This window comes from Zerene cesonia, chromosome 19, assembly GCF_012273895.1.
Source record: "Zerene cesonia ecotype Mississippi chromosome 19, Zerene_cesonia_1.1, whole genome shotgun sequence".
NCBI classification, from domain to species: Eukaryota; Metazoa; Arthropoda; class Insecta; order Lepidoptera; family Pieridae; genus Zerene; species Zerene cesonia.
This window is the reverse complement of record NC_052120.1, coordinates 1973620-1994867: the sequence shown is the minus strand read 5'-3', so window position 1 is coordinate 1994867 and position 21248 is coordinate 1973620. Positions and strand designations below refer to the sequence as shown.

The 21248-nt window shown below is 33.0% G+C and overlaps 1 protein-coding gene across 1 annotated transcript in view; it reads right to left on the bottom strand.

Moving 5' to 3' along the window:
• Positions 1–2022: 2022 nt before the first annotated feature.
• The window catches only part of LOC119834457 (polypeptide N-acetylgalactosaminyltransferase 2-like), a 56979-nt gene continuing 37753 nt past the window's right edge, over positions 2023–21248 (bottom strand). The window contains exons 3-10 of the mRNA XM_038358823.1: positions 20665–20763; positions 19336–19403; positions 16796–16983; positions 6238–6351; positions 5624–5802; positions 3897–4103; positions 2836–3005; positions 2023–2427 (exon numbers count right to left, since the gene is read on the bottom strand). Of these exons, the coding sequence (XP_038214751.1) occupies positions 2159–2427; positions 2836–3005; positions 3897–4103; positions 5624–5802; positions 6238–6351; positions 16796–16983; positions 19336–19403; positions 20665–20763 (1294 nt within the window). The 3' untranslated portion in view covers positions 2023–2158. The remainder of the gene's footprint in view (positions 2428–2835; positions 3006–3896; positions 4104–5623; positions 5803–6237; positions 6352–16795; positions 16984–19335; positions 19404–20664; positions 20764–21248) is intronic.

The window sequence follows — 21248 nt, the reverse complement described above, 5'->3', positions numbered from 1 at the left end:
GTGATGATAAAGATATATGTATGTACATAATAATCCGATTTGGCAGTGGTTCTTAAAATAATAGAAAATATCTTAATAAAAATAATGAAAATGAACTCGGTACAATAAAACAATTTCAACTTAAATATAACGGACGGTAAAGATAAGTAAGTTGTATTAAAATCAAATTTTTAACACTTTTTTAATTCGAAAAAAAAAACTTAAAATAACAAAATTTGTAGTCTATCTCCTATGTGGCATATATATAAATTTACATTTAAATAACCTTAAGCTAAGTGATAACTTGTACTGCTAAGGTACTATTGTATAATCGAAACCTAACGGGTGCATTTATTCCATCAACAAGTCTTTTAATATCAGTAGTTGAGGATAAATAAAAGAATAAAAAAAAAATAATAATAATTGAAATATTTTAAACATTGTAATAAGATTGGATTGCCTCTTTACATCAGCAAGATATTCTGACTATGGAATTTTTGTTAAGATTTTAAAAACCTAATTTCAAATATAATTGTGTACTAAATTCATACATGATCAAAATTGAATAAAATATAATAAAAGCAGTTCGTTTATTTTTGTCAAGAAAATTTAAAATCTCAAAATTGAATGATATTGTTTTCACTCATGTTTAATTTAAAATTGAAGAGAAACCAGATCAAATGAGACAGCGACACTGTTACAAGGAAAAGCGAATCTTTGTTCATATATTTTTTTATATTCGATGACATTCTATTCCCGCCAAATCTGTTTAAAATTTTCTATTAACTTTTTTATTTTGCACAGATACCATTGCTTTCTAAAGAGTAAATACTACAATAAAAATTAATATAACCAATTTATTACTTATAATACGACCTAATACTTCCATCTTCATTTATCATTCCACATTCCCGGCACATAATATATTTACACAGGTAACTAATTGCTATTTATTTATAATATATATAATACATCGTGTATATACATATGTACTAATGTACAAACTGTGTTCTTAGCTTACTTAAGTGAGATTGAGTCTTTAGTTTCTAAATTAGTGGAATGTTCAGTTATTTCCAATTTCACGACCCTTGGTTAGCTTATTTGTTAGTTAAAATGACAAATCTATCAGGCTATCAGGGACATTACCAGTAAGTGGTGAAACTGGAAATGGTATTTTAATATCTATAGGATACTTTATTATTGTTCTCTTATGTAACTGTTATAAAATGTAAATGTTGAAATTTTATTTAATTAATTGCTATTCTTATATAATTGGATCTGTTAAGTACATAAATTTAACTTTTATTAATTCGGGAAAAAACGGCAAATATTTGAAGTTTTTACAAAAGGAAATTATTAAAAAATAAACAAATAACGGTATCAATAAATAGCTTTCCTTATTTATGTCAGTATGTTTAAAACAATTCAAGATCTACTGAAAATTTGTATGCTGAGGCAATTGAGTTTGAAATAATGTTTATCCATTGTGCAATTTAAAAATTAGCCGAAATCTGAACACTTATAAATATAAAAAGAAGATCACCAGTAGAAAAAAACATTCTCATATTTTTTTTAAATGATGATTAAAATGATCGCAAAAGTAGGTATAAGTATGGTATTAACCTATCTAAGAGTAGTGCTTGTATCACTCTATCACACTATCACACTAATATTATAAATGTGAATGTTTGTTTGTTTAGATATTTGTCCGTCAATCACCCTGAAACTACTGAACGGATTTTCATGAAATTTGGCATACAGACAGGGTATGAGCTGATTTGGGTGAAAGGATACTTTTATACCGATTGAATGCTTCCTTGGGATAAAACAGGAACCTTCATATCCGGGCGATTATAATCCTATTCTCAATTATTTGAGAGATAAAAATTAATATTTTGTAGAATTTTTTTGCAAATAATAAGGCATTATATTAAAGATTTATGAGGAAATATCATGAATACAAGTTCTCGTTTTTATTTTATTTTGGACAGTTAGTTTGGAATTTCACCCTGCCTTGTGCTTACTTAACCGATAGTAAAATAAAAAAAAATGTTCAAGATTCGAAAACTATCCTTCATTCGAGTTAACTCTTCATAGTCGAAAAACACAACTCTCGTAACTAAAAACTTCAAACAAAAGCTGAATAAAGTAGCGCTACCAACCTAACCATCAGACCAGATCAAAAGGAGAACATTTGGCTCGGTTTATTCACATCACACTTCGCTAAGTACAGAGTAGACTTATCAGAATCCAAACATGCGTCCATCTTGAGGTGTCTGATCTGCGACCCCTTGGCCTTCCACAGCTGGCTCTCGTCGGTCTGGTCGCAGGGTACGAGCACGGGGAGACCCGCGGGAGACAGCGAGATGCAGAGCGAGTGGTGTCTGATCATACCGTTGTCGAACACCCACTCTTGGTTGCCGCCTGTGTTGTGACACGGGTACAGACCTGGAAGGAGGGAGGGCTTTCATAAATATTGAGTGTATCGTGAGAGGTCGTGAGAGGTCGTTTGTAATGTGTGAAAGGGTATTTTTGTATAATAATGCAGATTTGCTGACTTTTTATTACCGAGCGATTCTTGTAATTTATTACGGTCTAAAAATATGAGGATAAATATGCACTTGATTGGATTACAAGGCTGTCTCATCGCAAGAGTGATTTGCTTAGACGGAGAGACTTTTGAAAAGAATTATATACCCAAACACCAGGTACCACGCCAGATAGCCTAGCGTGTTGGCAACGCACATTGCACTTCAGAAAGCTAAACGCATCGCTAAAGATTGAACGCTAAAAGCAGTAGCTGACCTTTGGTAATAAATAAGTCACTTAAACCGCAAAGAATATCTTCCCACTCACCAGGTGTTCCATCAGCGAGCTGCCCCATGGTGTCGAGGCACCTGGCACCCTGGCGCACGGCGCGCGCGCCCCCCAGCGCCGGAACCTGCAGCTCGGGGTACACGTGCGACAGATACCAGCGGAACGGCTTGCAGTGCAGTGCCGACCGGAGAGCCTTGCGTTCCGAAATACTGGAATAGCGGTCGAAAACAATTTAATAGTGGAAAGGAGTATTAAACCTTCAAGAGCATGCAATCAAACTTTAGCTTAAGAGTTCGCGTGAAGACAGGGCGTCAGCTAGAGTGAAAATGTTTTTTTAGACGCTTTTTATTAACTTCACCTGTATGTTTGTTTGTAACCGACTTCTTTGGGCGCGATTTTGACCCACTTTAAACGGCCAGATTTCGTTCAAACTTTGTATATTTATTGAGGACCGATGACAATACACTAATTTGATAAAATTATTCCAGTTTTCAATTTGCAAAATATGATTTTTGTTAAAGCGTGTTTTTTAGTTTTTTTAAACTATTATATTTTATTTTGTTCAATAGCTTGTAGTATAGAATGCAATAATTCTTTTTATTAAAAGACATTTGTAAAAACGTTACGAATCCAGAATCTCCGTTTGGTTTCGTAGAGTATCTTATATTATTGTCACATCGTGAAATTATATTATTAAGTAGGAAAAATAAAAAGGTTTAATCAGACTTCTTTTATTATTTTGATTACAAAGATAAGGTTTGGAAGCTTTCAGGTTTTTAACCAAAGGTCGTAATCTACGACCGACAATTTTTAAACGACTTTTAATCAGAAGACATTTTATTGTGTCGCATTTTAGTATACCGCATTAGTACTCAGTACTTTATGTAAAAGTAAGTGCCTAATGACTTCGAAATAATATATTTAAACTGCGGATAGATTAGATTGGTACAAGCATTAGGATTGCCACAAATTTCTCATTGAATACGAACAAAGATGCGGTAAATTCCTTTTATTCAACGCAGACAAAATTGAGGTAATTGCTACAGATAATAAAGCTTAATAAACAACAACAATCAATAAAAGAAAGAGCTCATACTCACTCTCCATACTCCACTTGCTTGGCCAGTGGCTGCGATCGATAGTACAACTCTTTGTAATCATCCATCCAAACTTCTGCCGCTCTCCTGGTGTTCCGGGCGAACACTGCTCCTGACCCACCAGGGAATGTGTAGGGGTGTCGCTTGCGGAAAACATGGCCTACCCGTGAACATGGTACTATCTCTAGCGAACCACCGCATTGCCACACCCTGGAAAGAAAGGATACTTAATTAATACAAAACTGAAATTAACACAACACAAATATAAGATGATGAAATAATCTTATAATTGTGTTGTGATGGTTTACGTTTGGATGACGTTAAAATATAATATAGAGTATTAATTATGATCACCAGCCCATATACGTTCCCACTGGCCTCCTATGAGGGTTTAGGCCAAAATGCATCACGCCAAGCCGCCAAGTGCGGGTTGGCAGATGTCACATGTCATTGAACTTTTTAATTCTCGGACGTTCCGGTTTCCTCACAATGTTTTTTCTTCACCTTTTTAACCAGTGGTGATGTTATCGGTCTCGAACCCCGACTTATTGATTTTGAAGGCCGATCTTCGCACTACTGAGCCCACACTGCTTTTTTAGAGAATTAATTGTAATTCGATTAAATTTTTATAGAGACGCTTCCATGTCCGCCCATATATTATTATCTGATAAACTGTCCATTCTAGTGGTAACCACCTCTCGGAATGAAAAAATTAAATATAAAATTTTACCGACTTCAAAACCACTCAAAAGTGAAAGATATACTATAATTACTATAAGCGCTACCCATCAATTTGAAGTCGGTGCCAACCAAGCCAAGCAGGTATGTAGTGAGTTACTACTTGTGATACTATGTTGTCAGGAGGTAGTCTATTTTTTTTATTCATAAAAGCACCTTACAGCTGTTAATAAGATAATTATTCTAATTACATATGACATATATCAATCTATTATCTACTACTATTAGATTTGGCTGTGCGACTTCAACAGATGAAACCTTTTAATGAAGTACGAGATAAATTACTGCTGAATAATACACATTCTACCCCGTCACGTTCTTTTAAATACAATCAAGGAATCAATGCTCAAAACAGAAACGTACATTGAATTTTAGAAGTTTGTGGTTTCCATGAATTCAATATGAAAATAATAAGGTCTTGTTTGTTCTTTAAACTCATTTTAAACATTTCAACGATCGTTTAAACTTTAACGGGCCACCCACGAAAGCAAATTTTCAACTTTAAAACCTCGGATTATTACTTTGCTTGTTACGTAATATTTGTGGAACTACCTTTTATTTATAAACTAACTTTTATTCATAAAATATAATGGAATAAATGTACGATAAAATTGGAATTTCAATTAATAAGATTGGAATTACATTGGAAATTTCTTTGTTTAGTACCTGATAACTTTTAAGAAATTCCGTTTCAAAGTATTTAGAACTGGTTTTATCATAAATTTTCAAAATTAATAAAAATTAAAAATAATATATGCCAATCTCTGAAGGAAATCACAATGAGAACACCGGCATATCCAAGTAAATGAAGCCTTTATCAAACTAGCTAATTAAATAGTCTAAACCCTAACGAAAGCTCAGTCCTTGAAATATGAACAAAAATGTGCTGATGATGACAAAGTATATTTAGAAAAAACTTCATAACATTTGAATGATCAGTGCAGACAGCCTACATATATTTATTTCCATACAATTATTTTTCAGTTACTTACCTGAACGAGATCTCAAGGTTCTCCCCGCCCCACACGTCCATCTTCATATCGTATTTACCCAGCTTGTTGAAGTAAGCTCGGTCCATGCTAAACAGGCCACCAGCTATCATTGGAGTACGGATTACTTGAGTGGGATCGCTGAGACGGCCGCTTCTCTCAGCGTGTGAGAGATATTCCCACTGAAATTATGGGAATAACCATGAATTTTACAAACATAAGCGTTCAGTTACAAATTGCTATTGTCGCGATAGAAGAGTTATTCGGTATCACTCACTTGGTTATGTAAGTTTTTTTTCAATTTTAATATAAATAAAATATGTTTTGAAATAAAAAAAAACTAAAAACGGGTTCATAGAAACTTCTTATCTTATTTATACAATGTGATTGTATAAATAAGATAATCTAAATACATTTTATTATCATATTATGCACTTAACAAATTTAAAATTATTATTCATACAGCATGTTAAATATACAACGCAACAATATTCGGCAAGGCGTTTCCAAAACTAGAAAATTAATGGATTAAATTTTAGAATTAACTTAATAAAAAAAGGGCAATAAGCGCCGCCCCTTCTAGTGTTTAAAAATCTCCAAAACAATTGGCGTCTCACCTTAAACACCAAGTTCCAATCGAATCCACCCCGCAGGTCTGCTGATGCACCGATGTACTGGAAAGTGTCCATGCTGATCACGTCTATTACTGGGCACACCACCCGCGTGGGATCCTGGAAAAGATTGAGGATCGTGGTCAATAACCTGGCCAGCGGCTAGGCTAGCTAGCTAGGTGAATTTAAGTCTATGTGATTTTGTAGTTATTAATTGGATAGCTTTCAACATTCCTTTCATGTGCTCGTAAAACAGCATGACAGCTGAGAATATATGAAATTATTTTTGTTTTTTAAAGGTAAGGTAAAAAATATTAAACGTATATATAAATTTAAAAACTAAAATTTCTGAAAGGAACTGAAAACTAAATTAAAAACTTTGATTACTGGCCAGTACACTAATATTAGTTAATTGTATAAAAAATAGTTTATTCTTAGACACGCCGAATGTACAAACATTTTCATAAAAATTGTTCAAGCTGTTTCCGAGGAGTATGGTAACAATACGACAATTTTGTAATTATACATTTTGCTTTGGTGCCCTTTTATTCTAACTCCATTATTAGATAGCTAGCTACAAAAATAAAGAGAGCTAAAGAAATCTCGGTTAAAAATTAATAAAAGTTCTCATACTCGTAAAATAAGCAGCACTGTGTGCGTTACGAATAAATGACCACATAAGTAAATCGTTTTACTGGTAGATCTTGAGACTGGCAACTATACAAGGAGCACTTCCACTAATCTGATTGACAGAACCACGTATGGGCACGGATTTAAAAGTCGGATGTCCTCATATGTGCATATATAACGGAAGTAAGCGTTAATTAGGTATGTTGTGGTCTTGAAATATCTTCGGTGATCATATTTTTTATGTTTTTACGTTTATTAATGTTAAAAAAGTTTAAACTGTATTGTAGTAATATATGTAGTAAAATAATATCGTAGTAATATGTTAGATGATAGTACACATCAAAAATTCTATCGAAATAACAATTATTATGAGGAAACTTTGTTTTCACTTATTTTTGGTAGTTAGGCTACATAGATAATATGTAAAAAGTGTCGGTTACAAAGAATAAAAACTGACTTTATATGAAGTTAGAATTGAAAAGAGCATAAAAATTAGTCCCATTATATGAATAAAACTCTTTTATTATGTACAATACATGAAATACATGCATAATACTAGAAAGAAGCCATTTTTGTTTATTTCTAAAATTTTACACAATTTGTATCACACACTATGTACCTTACCTTAAATATTCTCCAAACACTTAAATAGTCTATTAGCGATGTTATAGCGAATTATGTTTGTATTATTATGTATTATGTATTTATTTGTAATTATGTATTCTTAAAAAATATATTTAAAGCAAACATCATAGAAAAAACGTTACCATTACCCCGTTGTACATTTGACCGTGACATAAACACACAGAATTAACATATTATTATGATTTATAAATCAATTATCATAAAATTTTGTTGCGTTAGATGAAATTCGAAGACCCTGACCGTATTCATGAGGTTTGGTTCACTGTGAAAGGAGGCCGTATACTTAAAACAAAAAATGCACTGCAAATTGAGTTTCTGCGTCGTGTTTTGGAACGTGAATGAAGTATTATCTACGCTAGGTAATTTTATAAAAATGAATGTGATTTAATGTCAAATTCAAATGGAATTTTTTGCAGAACACTTATTACAAATGCATCTTAACATCTCCATATAAAAAAAGAAATAAAAATAAAATTCACGTGTCACAATGTTAGTTACCGAACACCTACGAAAATGCTGGACTGATTTTTATCAAATTTTGTGTGGATATCGGGTAGCTCTGATAATCGGCTAATATCTATTTTTCATAACTCTAAATGATAAGAGTAAGGCAGAACAGAGTTTGCCGGGTCAGCTAGTATAATTATGGGTAAAGCGTTATGGGGGAATTTTGGTGATATACCAAAAAAGTAGAAGAAAAAACTTGGAGAGGGAAATAGATTATCTTAGAATTGAAGACAACAGTTGAAGATGACAGAGCGTTTATATATTTACGTAATTTTTAAATAATGTATTATTAGACGTTATGACGAGTTTAATTCACATTTTTATTAAGTGTTATTAACTTCTAAGATATCCTATATCCATGATTAAGTAAGACAAATAAACTCGAATAATACAAACAAATCAAGAATCTGTCATTACGTTTTGAATATTTATTTTATAAACTCAGAAAATATTACCTACATATCCAAGTTGTTAGTCAGGACTGTCTAGCAGAAAAAGATGAGAATACAGTTTAATAAGGTCGAGTATTCTTTAACACGAATTGGGTCAGATCTGTATTGATTTAGCACGTTAGTTTAGTTTCTTAACCCATTCTTTTGTAACTACTGAATTTCTAGAACATTTTTGTATGATATTTATCATGTCTTTATGTCTGTGATTGTTGGAAAGCGCCTTTTAATGACAAGGCGCCATCATAGTTACGATTATACTCGATAAATAAATGTTTCTTTCTTTCTATAAAAATCTTTGTTTAATGCTAGTGTTTAAGGTGGCTATAGAAAAACCCTGGCTTCAATTCCGAGGGATTATGTACTATTCAGCTATTGGTCGTAAAGTAACTATACAACTTTACATAGTAGTATAAGGGCTAGAACAGATATAAGATACACTTGTCTAACAGAATAATAATCGTTAACAGAATATCCAAATCTTCATTAACATACCATTTCAAAATTTATCCAATATCGTCCAACGCTAAAATTCCTTTTTCGTTTTACTTATCTCATTCACATTGTTTTTAGTATGTATATGGATGACAACATAATATTGACATGCATTCATACACATTCCGACTTTCTTGTGTAACTCCTGCCATGGACAAGGTTACGTATTCGAAGACCGATGAATGAAGAAAATGTTTTATGTCAAGTGTCAAGGTCGCACGGTCGCGACATAACGCGTCACGGATCATACCGGTTTCATCCAATACTGACACGGGTAGCTGCGAACGAAATTAGTTATAATTACAGGGGCAAAGAGTCCGATTTGGCCAGTTTTATTTCAACTACGAAATTAGAGGATTAGGTTACAAACGGGGTTAATTGGCGACGTTTAAAAAGTATGGAAACGTTTTTTTAATGCGTTTTTGGAACTGGTTTTGATATCGAAATTAGATAATCGGCAACTGTATTTGGTAGTGGAAATCATACAGAAGTTATGGAATATTCTAGACTAGAGTTCCCTTTTGGGTTTTGGTGATTGGTATGAAATACGATTGTTATTATTGAGAGGCCTAGATTCAATCCCCTATGGAGAATATTGTAAGGATAGCTCGATCCGGCTGGGCATAGAAAGCCCATCGCAGTAAAGAATATAAAATGAACTACATAGCTTCCTTAAACAGACTAGTAGTGTTCAGACCACAGTTTATACATAATGAGCGACATATACAAAAGATAGAACATGCGAGAAAATTAAGGAGGATCAACTAACACTTATTAATTATCTTCATTTCAATTCATTATATTCAGGCAAAAATTAAAAATATAGCATTCTTGTTGTAGACAATTATATCAATTTACTTTGTTTCCAAATATTTCTTAATGCGTAAATCGGGTTTAATCTTCTGTGTTTTTAGATATCATATGTCAAACACAAAATGTTATCTAAGGGGTATAAATTGAATACTAGCAGTTCTTCCTTGCTTCAACCGTGATACATTATTTCCATAAGATCTTTCCTCGTGTCCTAATAAAAACGTTGAAAAAATTAACCGATTTGGTCGAGCATTTGCCTAGTTCCTTCGAGGAACACATTTAGGGATTTATGTTGATATTACGTATATATATGTTATTAATGCAATATATTAGATATTAAAAACACATTGAACATAAAATTGCGAACGAATTTCACAACTTTATTGTAAACTTACAGTCCGCCCCGGCTTCGCCCTTGTAGCGTATATAGCCTAAAGCCTTCTTCAATAAATGGGCTATCTAAAACTGGAATAATTTTTCAAAACGGACCAGTACTTCTTGAGATTAGCGTGTTCAAACAAACAAACAAACAAACTCTTCAGTTTTATAATATTAGTATAGATGTGGTACCTATGCAAGAGATTCCTCAATGTTATGCATAAGTATCACGGTTGCAGCGATTACAATGAAATTTAAAATAAGTGCCTGAAAATAGGTTTTGTCTTAAATAATAATTTATGTACGCAATGCGACGATTATGTTTTTCGAATTTCGAATTTCGCTGACCCAAATAACTATGGAAACCACTTAATAAAATTCAAATTATTATATTACAAAATATTTATGTCAATTGCACCACATTTTATCAAAGCAAGTAATTAATTATGAGTTACAAATTGAATCGTCAAGCTATAAAGCGATTGAATAAACAAATATCGAAATATAATGAAATCGGGTCATTTTATGCTGTAGATATGGAACCTTATTATTATTAAGTTTTATAATTCCTTTTTTTAATAAGGTGAAAAAAAAAATATACCGGATATTTAAAAATTTTCTAAGTGACCGAAACCTGATTATAAATGGCCACAAATTTGACGTTTTTTTTTTTAAATATTAAACATGATATTCCGGAATATTTTTCCTTCGATCTTTGCTGTACATATTTTACGATAAGTAAAATTTGAAACGTATCTATCTCAATAATGCTTATATACGGATGTTTGTTACCTTTTCACGCAAAAACTGCTGAACCGATAGCAACGAAATTTGGTACGTAGATAGCTAGACAACTGGAATAACACAAAGGCAACTTTTTATCCCGATATTCCTACGGGATACAAACTTAAGCGGGTGAAACCGCGAGGTGCAGCTAGTATATTATATTTAGTCACAATTTAAAATGGCTAATAATTATGTAATTACAACTGCATTTAAAATACAACTTCAATATTTCATGAAAATTTGAAAGCAATATTTCATGAATATTTCACGAAAAAAACCAACAATGATGCAATAGTAAAAAATATCTGTTAGTTAAACATTGGTTATTCTGTAACTTTAACATTTAAGTCAGACATAAAAAACGATAACTAGTCGAAGCATCTCGACCACTGCGAAGTTGCAAAAGCGATTTACTTTGAAAGTAAGTTACCTCACGTACAGATATACCGCATTACTGTATCTGCGTACAAGTTATAAGCGGAAAGCGTATTTGTCATAGATTTAACTGCAAAATTTTCATGGAAAATTTTACAAAGATTTATTGTTTATTGCTCTTTAACAAAGATTTATTGTTAAAGAGCCCCTTATGAGAAGTTTTTCTCTGTATTTTTAACATTGAATTCTGCATTATTTCTTTACGCCAAATTCAACGAGTTACTATCATAAATTACAGGTACTTTTTAGTGTGTGGAAATCTTTCATCACGGCCCCTGAAAGAAGGAAGGCATGGGAAGGAGCCGTGTGTTATTTCGGATTCCTACGGACTAAAAAAACGCCATTAAAGTTTTAGTAAGGGGGTTGCTGTTTGTTGGTTGTTGGTTAATCGGGTTACACAGGAGCTGTTTATTACTCGTTTTCGACCGTATTATCTTATAAATCCGTCAATTACTGCTAGCACAATTTTCATATGTTAATTAGGTTAATTATTTACTCGAGAAATGTCCGAGTGCTATTTATTTATACCGGTGATAAATGCCCAAATATTCATGTATTGTGGCTATACACATGCTTCTAAAAGGAGTTTAGTTGCATAAATAAAGGTTTAAATTTGTAATAACACGCGTATAACTCATCCCTCGTCCCACCTTCAGTTACTCAAGCGTGGTGAACGGAAGATGCAGGCGGTTGCGCAAGCGATCATCTGAGTTATCCCTTCACCCCTGCGGCCTGTAACGATACTCATTGTTTGCTAACACTGCAATTCTGGATTGTTCTAGCAACATGGTGAAAGAAGAGGCGTTGTTCTTTATATTGAGTACTTGATCATAAATTACTATAGCTTTATTATACAATAGTATTCAGGTCCAACAGTTTTTGGGTAAAAACGTTACAAACATACAAAAATACAAAAGTTTCCTCTTTATAATATTATCATCATCATCATCATCATTATCAGCCCTTTGATGTCCACTGCTGGACATAGGCCTCTCTCATGGCACGCCACTGAGCCCGGTCGTTGGCTCTTTGTCGCCAATATTATAGTGTAGATTAATTACATATACAAGTATTATAATAATATTTTAATTAGGCACAGGTGAAGCGAGTTTATATTTAGTTTTAAGTAGTAAATAGACTAGATACCTTTTCCGTTTCATGTTTTACTTCATGTAATTTTGGTTTTCACATTTATTTCCTAATGAAAATTCACAATTTTAATCAGGCAGGAACAGTGATAGGACTTAATGTATTTTGTAGAAATAAAATAATAATTTAAGTTTGTGAGACGATGAACATTTGAAATGTAAACGCGAGGATATTATAATAACATTTTGAGGTCGTTACATTTTAAGATAGTGTTACATACAGTCGAATAGAATTATAAAAACTTATTGCACATTCTGCAAGAAGTATGGCAATGCGAAACTAACAATCTCTTTCGGTTATTTTGCAACTGGCAACGTTAAAGTGTTAAATATATTTGAAACACAATTCGCTTGGAAATTCTTAGGTAGTTATATATTGGACTTTTATTAGTTTTACATAAAAACGAAGAAGTATCGACATTGCTAAAACAACGCTTTATTTTACAACATTGTGTGCGCGTGCGCAGTCGAGCAACGCGACGTGAGATTATTTAAGTTTGTTCTGAACAGATTGATTAAAGCTTGATTTAGGATTAATTCATGCCATTCGAATATAGGCTTTATTTCATTTTAGGTAGTGGTCGATATCAATTCAAATATAACATGATTTTATATAAAAGTCACGCAAATTAAAGACTAATAAATTTGATTAAAATGTCTTTGATTGTTGAAGTTTCGTCTTGACCTTTAAAATATTAAATGCAGGTGGTGTTTGGTTAGTTCGGTCGTATTATGTAAATCAGGTATGTTCCTATATTATATTTTATCAAATATCGTCCGACTAAAATATTAACATAGCAACATAAGTTTTTCATTAAGTCATATCCAAGTATCATAGTAAACATATAAACGGGCATTATACGCTTTGAACCATGCTTTTCCTTTTGGCTTTTTACTGAAATTATAATATGAAAAGAGAAGGAGGTATTAGGTTTAAGAAGCAAACAATGAGGCAAGTTGTCATCAATCTAGCGAACAAAGCTTCTTCAATATGTAAAGATATGTAAACCAAGAAAGAAGGATAGAATTTCCATCAAATTTTATCTCAATTTTGTCCCAAATATCTACATTTCGGTGCAGTCTAAAAGCTCTCTTTAGATAGTTATCCATCAAAAATTTATAGAACATATTTTTAGAACCCGATCGCTATACAATCGAATATGCCAACAGCATGAATCCTTCGGTCCAAAGTTCAAATTTGCCTTTACATGTTGGACGCTGTCCATCCAAAATTCATAGAACAGTCTAGAACGAGATCGAATATGTCAACAGAATGCGTTAATAGGTGAACGTCCAAGTACCAAGTCCTTGGCATTACCACGCTAGTCACGTCGTTGCTTCGGTAATCGAGGCGCATAGTTTGATAGTACCAACTACAAAATAGAACGTAGATGGGTATTGGGTATAATGCATTGTTTTGTATTTAGGTAATCGATATATTTATCCTGTACTCTGTTGTTTTTAGACAATTGTGCTGTAGTAAAATAATGTATTTTTCGGATTCAGAATGTTAAATTCGTCATTAATCTTGTTTTTTTATGACAGTTGAAACTATGTTGACATTTGAATGTGGATGGAGCTACAATCCATGTATATATAAAAGTAAACCGTCAAATGTTTTCTAAACCCATTCGGTCAATTAGCAACCGCCTTCAAAAAAGAACGATGTTATTTTTTTAATGGTTTTATTTACAAGCAAGGTAAACTTACTATAGAAAGAAAGAACGTACCATGGAGGAAGCCGGGGCGGGGCGCTATTAATACAAATATTAATTACTAGCTGTGCCCCGCGGTTTCACCCGCGTAAGTCCGTATTCCGTAGGAATATCGGAATAAAAAGTTGCCTATATGTTATTCCAGTTATCCAGCTGTCTACGTACTAAATTTCATGGCAATTGGTTCAGTAGTTTTTACGTGAAAGAGTAACAAACATCCATACATCCATATAAACTTTCGCATTTATAATATTAATAGGATTAATAGGATTTACAAAAAAAACGACACTTTCAATTCATCAGAACTAGACCAAACTTAAATGGGAACCCATAAAAGACACAATTTAAAAAAAAAACAATCATCAAAAATGTTTACCCAGTCGAAAATAAGATACAAAAAATGGCAGCGAATTGAGAACTTTATAAATTTTTGATGTCGGTTGAAAATTTTGTATATCTCTAATATATAAAATTCTCGTGTCACAGTTTTCGTTGCCATACTGCTCCGAAACGGCTTGACCGATTTTGATGAAATTTTTTGTGCTTATCCAGTATCTATGAGAATCGGCCAACATCTATTTTTCATACCCCTAAATGATAAGAGTAAGGCAGAACAGCGTTTGCCGGGTGCAGCTAGTATCCATATATTATTATAAAGCCTATGGAATCTTAATGAAAATATCGTAATACTTCTGTTTAGTCCTTAAGTGAATCAGTCTATTAGCTCTAGGATGGTTGCCTTCAAAGTTTAAAGTTTAAACTACAAAATACAAGCAATAAACACGTCTTATCGGAATCTTATTGTTTGTTGACGTTTCGTTGAAGTCATAAAGATGCAATTAATCGTCACAAGTCGTTGATTAGCTTCGGTAATTGGAATTTTTAATGGGAAATTGATCTGAACAAGCGCTTGTAGAAGTTAATTATAAATAACAAACAATTGAACGTTTGAATCGTCGAGTGATATGCGAAGTATTATCACTTGCTACCAGCTAATAAATGTAGTAATTCTCACTTGCAAATTGCTAAAATAATAATTATGTTATATGTATTACTATAATATGTTATGTAGGCTAATTATTCGTTAACAATGGTTCAATACGACCTTAGTATATTTAAAGGAAGTGAAAGCCATATAAGAAAACATGGACCGGAGGAATGCGGTATTGTGATTTTATTATTTGTAATCAAGAAATTCGAACTACTTTCAATTTCTTTGAGATTATGTCTCGTTTACATGTGTACTTTGTTTAATTTTATTATTTGTGACGTAATTGAGAAGTTTCATGAATTCGAAAAAAGTTTTTGAACGAAATTTTTATTTAACGAGAGATAATTAATTAATGCATATAAACTAATTGTTATTTGTTGAATTTGTGATGAATAAACATAAAAATACAAAATTTCGAATGCGAGTTTTAGAACGTTAAATTAACTATTATGAATAAAAATCATCCACCACTAGGGGGCCAGTAACAATTATCAAATAATAAACATCAATTGTATATTATATAGGTATCTAAAAGACGAACTCACAGACAAAAGCTGTTCACGTATATACGCTATATCTTTCAGTACATGTTTGAGTTACAACACCCAATAATAAATCCCAAAACGTTAGGCAAGGCGTATTTAATGTATAAATTGCTGCATGCAGTATTGACCCCTTGATAAATTAAACATTTCCCGTTAGATTAATATGTTGAAGCTGGCGGTTTTCTCTGGTTATCTATACGTTAATTGCTGTTAAATTATGGTTTTCGGGCGATATATGGATACTGGATGTTACAAATTATTGTGCAGAAAATTTGCAATTATATTATGTAATGCTAGCTTTCCGCCTGTGGCTCCACCCCCTTGTTTTGAGGATCTCCTCGCATAATTCTATTTCTCGTAGGATTCCAGTATAAAAACTATTTGTTATCCTTTCTCGGTCACCTTCATTATCTATAACTTTATCCAAATCGGTTATGTAGTTTAGGCGTAACGAAGAGACAGACATTATAATATTATTAAGGATTGAATGATTAAGTAGTGTCTTAACACTTGAATGTGCATGTTTTATAACAAATATAATATTTACAAAGTATCGGTTTCAATAGCCTCTTGCAGACGAAAGAGGTTTTTGTTAACTTATATAGGGTCATTATAGTTTGAACCCTTGATCGATTCGGTCATGCTAGTTCTCACGTCAAGAGTTGAATCAGCTTTCTTCCATCCTTATAAAGCATATTTATAGGTATTTCATCCAAGTTGGTAAAATTAATAATCATCTCCGATCAAAATATGGTATATATTTTAGAAAGTCTAAATAGTTGTTTACGGATACAGACTTAGTTTGATCTGATTTTTGTTTTTATAACTGTACTAGACTAAAGTCCAAAATCTACTTAAATACATTTAAATTATAATTATTATGTGCAATATCTTCAGCCTTTTATTTATTTACTTTGATTTTTACTTTATTTAATTAATACCATACCAAATCGTCTCTTTCATTAATACTATCATTTTTAATCTTAAACTTCTAAATATCCACATTTTCTTATCTAGATCCACTTACCTCCTTCACCCTCTGCAGCAGCGGTTCCAGCCAATGCACGTTGCACTCCACGTGGGAGTCCAGGAATGTGAGCACTGGCGCCGTGGCCGCGTCCGCTCCACGCACCCTGGACCGCATCAGACCTTCGCGCTTCGAGTTCCTGATGACTCGCACCTTTCGTATCGCTCGAAGGGCAGCACCATCATCAGCTGTTAAAGATATTGGCAATTGTTTTAGAGTCTTCTACTTTGGAGTCAGATGAAAATTGGGTTTCGTACTGATGGGGGGCAGCGTCGGCAACGAATCGAGAATCTTGTCTTTTGAAGTTAGTTAGGCATTTACAAATTAATGATCGGTTATAGGTTATAGACAAAAATTTAATAATCTACATCGTTATTTCTAGTATAAGTTAATAATGCTATTTATATACAAAATTATAGGCTGATTTCAACGAAATATTTGTATGATATTTATCATTGGCATTTGAAGGAAAAAAGAATGACAACACTTCATTATTCGTGTTAATGTGTTATCTTTTAAACAAGAATAAAGCGACATGTGAACGCTTGAAGTGTATATAATTTGCAATCGCAAACAGAACTACCATTTTGGTACAGGTAAAGACCACATTAGGATGGAGTTCCATTCGCTCTTCGTTTTGGAGATGAAAGCTTAACTAGTATAGACAAATAAAGGTGACGGTTTTATGTGTTGCGAGCAGTTTAAGCGTTGATATAAAACTGAGGTTCTTAATACAATGATCAGTGTATACTGAATGAAATTGGCTTAAATTTAAGCCAAAAGTTACAAATTATTAAAGAAATGATTATTCGAACCCATCAGTCACTAGGGGAAGTGTATAAATAATATCTATTAGACATTTGAAAAGTATTGTTGTATTTTATTGTAGGAAATGTAATGAATATTTTTTCTCCAGATCGCATACATTTTTTTATTGTGGGAGTCGAGCACGCTTCGGCACGACTTGGGCCAGCTCGCACCGGGGAAGTACCACACCCCCACAGAAAACCGGAGTGAAATAATAGCTTGCTATTGTGTTTCGTTCGGTGAGTGGGGAAGCCGGAGGCCCATATCCTTTTCCTTACCCTTCCCATTCCTTTCCTTTATTCCTCTCATCAATCCTTTCCTAATCCCTTCAATTAAAGTCGGCAATCCATTTGGAGAGGCGAAAGGTCTGCAATTGACCTTACACCTCTCCAAATGTGTGGGCGGTGGTAGCGCTTACCATCAGGCGACCCACCAGCTCCATTGCCGACTATGACATAAAAAAAAGTCCGACGTTGTCGAGAAGGCATGTGGTCTTACGTGAGGGCAATTATATGCCATTTTCAATGCAATGCTTAAAAAAGGGGGGAGGTTATAAAAACAACTGTTTTTTGTTTTTGGTACATCATTTTTTTTACTGGGTTAACCGATTATGATAACTTTTAACTTGAAAGTTGTTACTCCCATGTCATCCCATATTAATTTGATTTAGTTCTGACAATAAATGTCGGTTAAGTTTTTGTTAAAATAATAATTAAAATAAGAAGTATTTCCCTTCCTAAATGCCTTTTGCAGTATGAGAGTAAATTTCTTGATATTAGGACCAAAGTTTTAAATACCTTATGCGATATGCTATGTTGAAATTCTGGGTTATGTGTATAAACCGTATTGTCTCGTATACAATGTATGTGAATATATCATGTTATTCGTTTAACACCAGATTTCATAATGTATAACAATTATCTCATGAGTATATATGTGGTTCTCAGATTTTCACAAGCGATTTTTCAACAAATAATAGTTTTGTCTAATTAATAATTGTGCATTGTTAAAATGGACAAGTTTCGACAATAGCTGATTTTAATTTATTTGCACAATGGCAAAAATTAGGCAGAGGAATAAAACAAACCAAATTCTAATGTTTGTAGCGTCACATATTTAAAATCATTAACTGACAAAGTTGTGCTTTTAATTCTTCCCAAAATTATAACAGTAGTAATCGACCTCTTTGCATAACTGTTATTAAACACATACGAGTACCTCATTAGCTTTGTAGATAAATGTTAACCAACGTGAACAATGCAGATGCTCGCAGAGGCAATAAAGAAATGTAAATATACAGATTAAATTGACCATTCGCACCACGTAGCCACATTTTCCACGGTACGAACACAGAGTGAAATAAAATTGCTTTTTAAACACATCGTTATGTCAAATTGCACCTCATATTTGATGATTGCATAATACAAAGTTTATTCATTGAGTGTGAAGAGCTGTAGTGAAATGATTGAATCTGAGCCGTTGTCTTTATTTTGAAGAGAGTAATTAGGGAAATTTTATAGTAGGTTGATATCCAAATATCGTTCATATCATTACAATACTTACTATTTAGATTAGGAAAGCATCTTGGATTCATTTCATAAAAAATAAACTCATAAACTCGACTAGAAAAATAGTTCATTCATAATTTATAACTTTAAGTCTAATATTTTTTTCAGTACAGATTATAAATTGATTTATGATAATTTATAAAAAAACCATTAAAAAGTACTTACGGTTGTCACTAAAGTCATCGACGAGAATAATTTCTTTAATGAGGTGCTCCGGACTTCGGTTGAGGACACTAAAAATTAAATGTTTGTTTTTTTAATTTCGAATTTTTTAGTCTATGTGGTACAAACGAACTAGAGATCTAACTATGTCTACAAGAAATTAGAAAATAATCATTACTCCACGTGTTTATAGTATGGCTTCGCCCGGGTAGTCTTTTATAGTAATTGAAATAATATAAAATATTCTATCTTTTAAGTTGGATCAAATTGCAGATGGTGTGCAAATTTGATTACCGTCGGTTGAGTAGTTTAGGAGTTCCTCGCGGACAAACAGCGTGACACGTAATTTACATATATTAATATATTTTTAAGATATTCAAATCACGTTCATTAAAACAGAACTGTATAATGGAAGTACACTGCTTCATATTTGTCAATTCACAAAATATTCACGTCACCTTTACGAAATTATTTGACATCAAAAAAAACATGTAATACAAAATAATAATTCTAGTAATAGCCTATGTGATTCAGGAAAAATGAAGCTTCTTGTTAGTGTAGTAATTTTTCAAATGGATCCAGTGAAAATGTTTCCAACATACACACAACAGCACAAATGACATTGTGTGTATGATTATATTATTAGTTCATTATGACATTAGTTTAGACATATTAATTATTTAACCTACATGAATCCATCATTAATGAGATAAAGAGAGAGGGTTACAAAAGCACTTATCAGTCATTCGTTAAATAAAAGGCGATAACATCATTATGTTACCTACCACTACAGCCCCAAAGCAATTTTACACAGACAAGTGCCTTATAAAACATAATGATTTCATTGTTTTTTTTTTAATTTCTAGCTCAGTACGAAACGTCTCTTCACTTTCCTGAATACGATCTGTCATAAGACTTAAATTGCCATATCTAGGTATCATCAAGTTGACTATAACTTTATACTATGTTAAATGAATCGTGGTTTAGGTTTGTGATCCTTATCGTGATGGACATAGCTTTTCTATGTTGGGGTCGGACACGCTTCGGCACGAATGAGGCCAGCTTGCACGGGTAGTACCACACTCTGTGTTTCGTATGGCGAGTGGGGGAGCCGTAGGCCCGTTTCCTCACCCATCGAAGACTATTAATTCCAGCCGACAATCCTTTCCTTATCCCTTACACTTTTAAAGAGGGCAGCGCATTCGCAGGGGCACTAGCTTAGTGAATGTTGAAGGGCGTAGGTGATCGCTTACCATCAGGCGAGCCACCGGCTCAGTTACCTATAACATAAAGAAGCGATAAGTTAAGGTCAATAACAATATAGCATCTCACCTGACAATAGTGCGGAGTAGTGTGGATCGTGCCTCATTGTGAAATGTTATGATGACGCTCGTTTGAGGTAGGTCTTCGTCATATTTCTTGAGGCGACACCTACAATGTGATAACACCATTGTTGTCTTTATAGCTGTATTGTTCAAAGGAAGAAACTGATTCTTTGCTTGATTATCATCCTATTAACTAGACTTGCTGTTAAATAGTCTGTGGTAATGTTTAATGTTATGTGCATAACTAATGCTAATAATGTGATTTGAAATTAGGAGTTGTGTTTGAAATTTTTACCGTAAAAATTTGTGGAAGTCCTACCTGCGTAGGTATTAGGTACATGATACTTATTACTTCCATGGGGAAAAAGCAGTTGGCACCGATCACGTTGACGTGCCTGTCATATGATAGTTATATATGTGCGTAAAAACTTCTGTTTTATATGTTTTTTGGTAAAAAACTTGCTAACCTTAAAATTAAACGTATAAACACTCTTACCTATAAAGTAAATGTTTAAAACGTATTAACGTATGAACAGTTCAGTAGTAGGTATTATTAATTTGGTTTATTTCTTCTTAATCATTCATTTCATT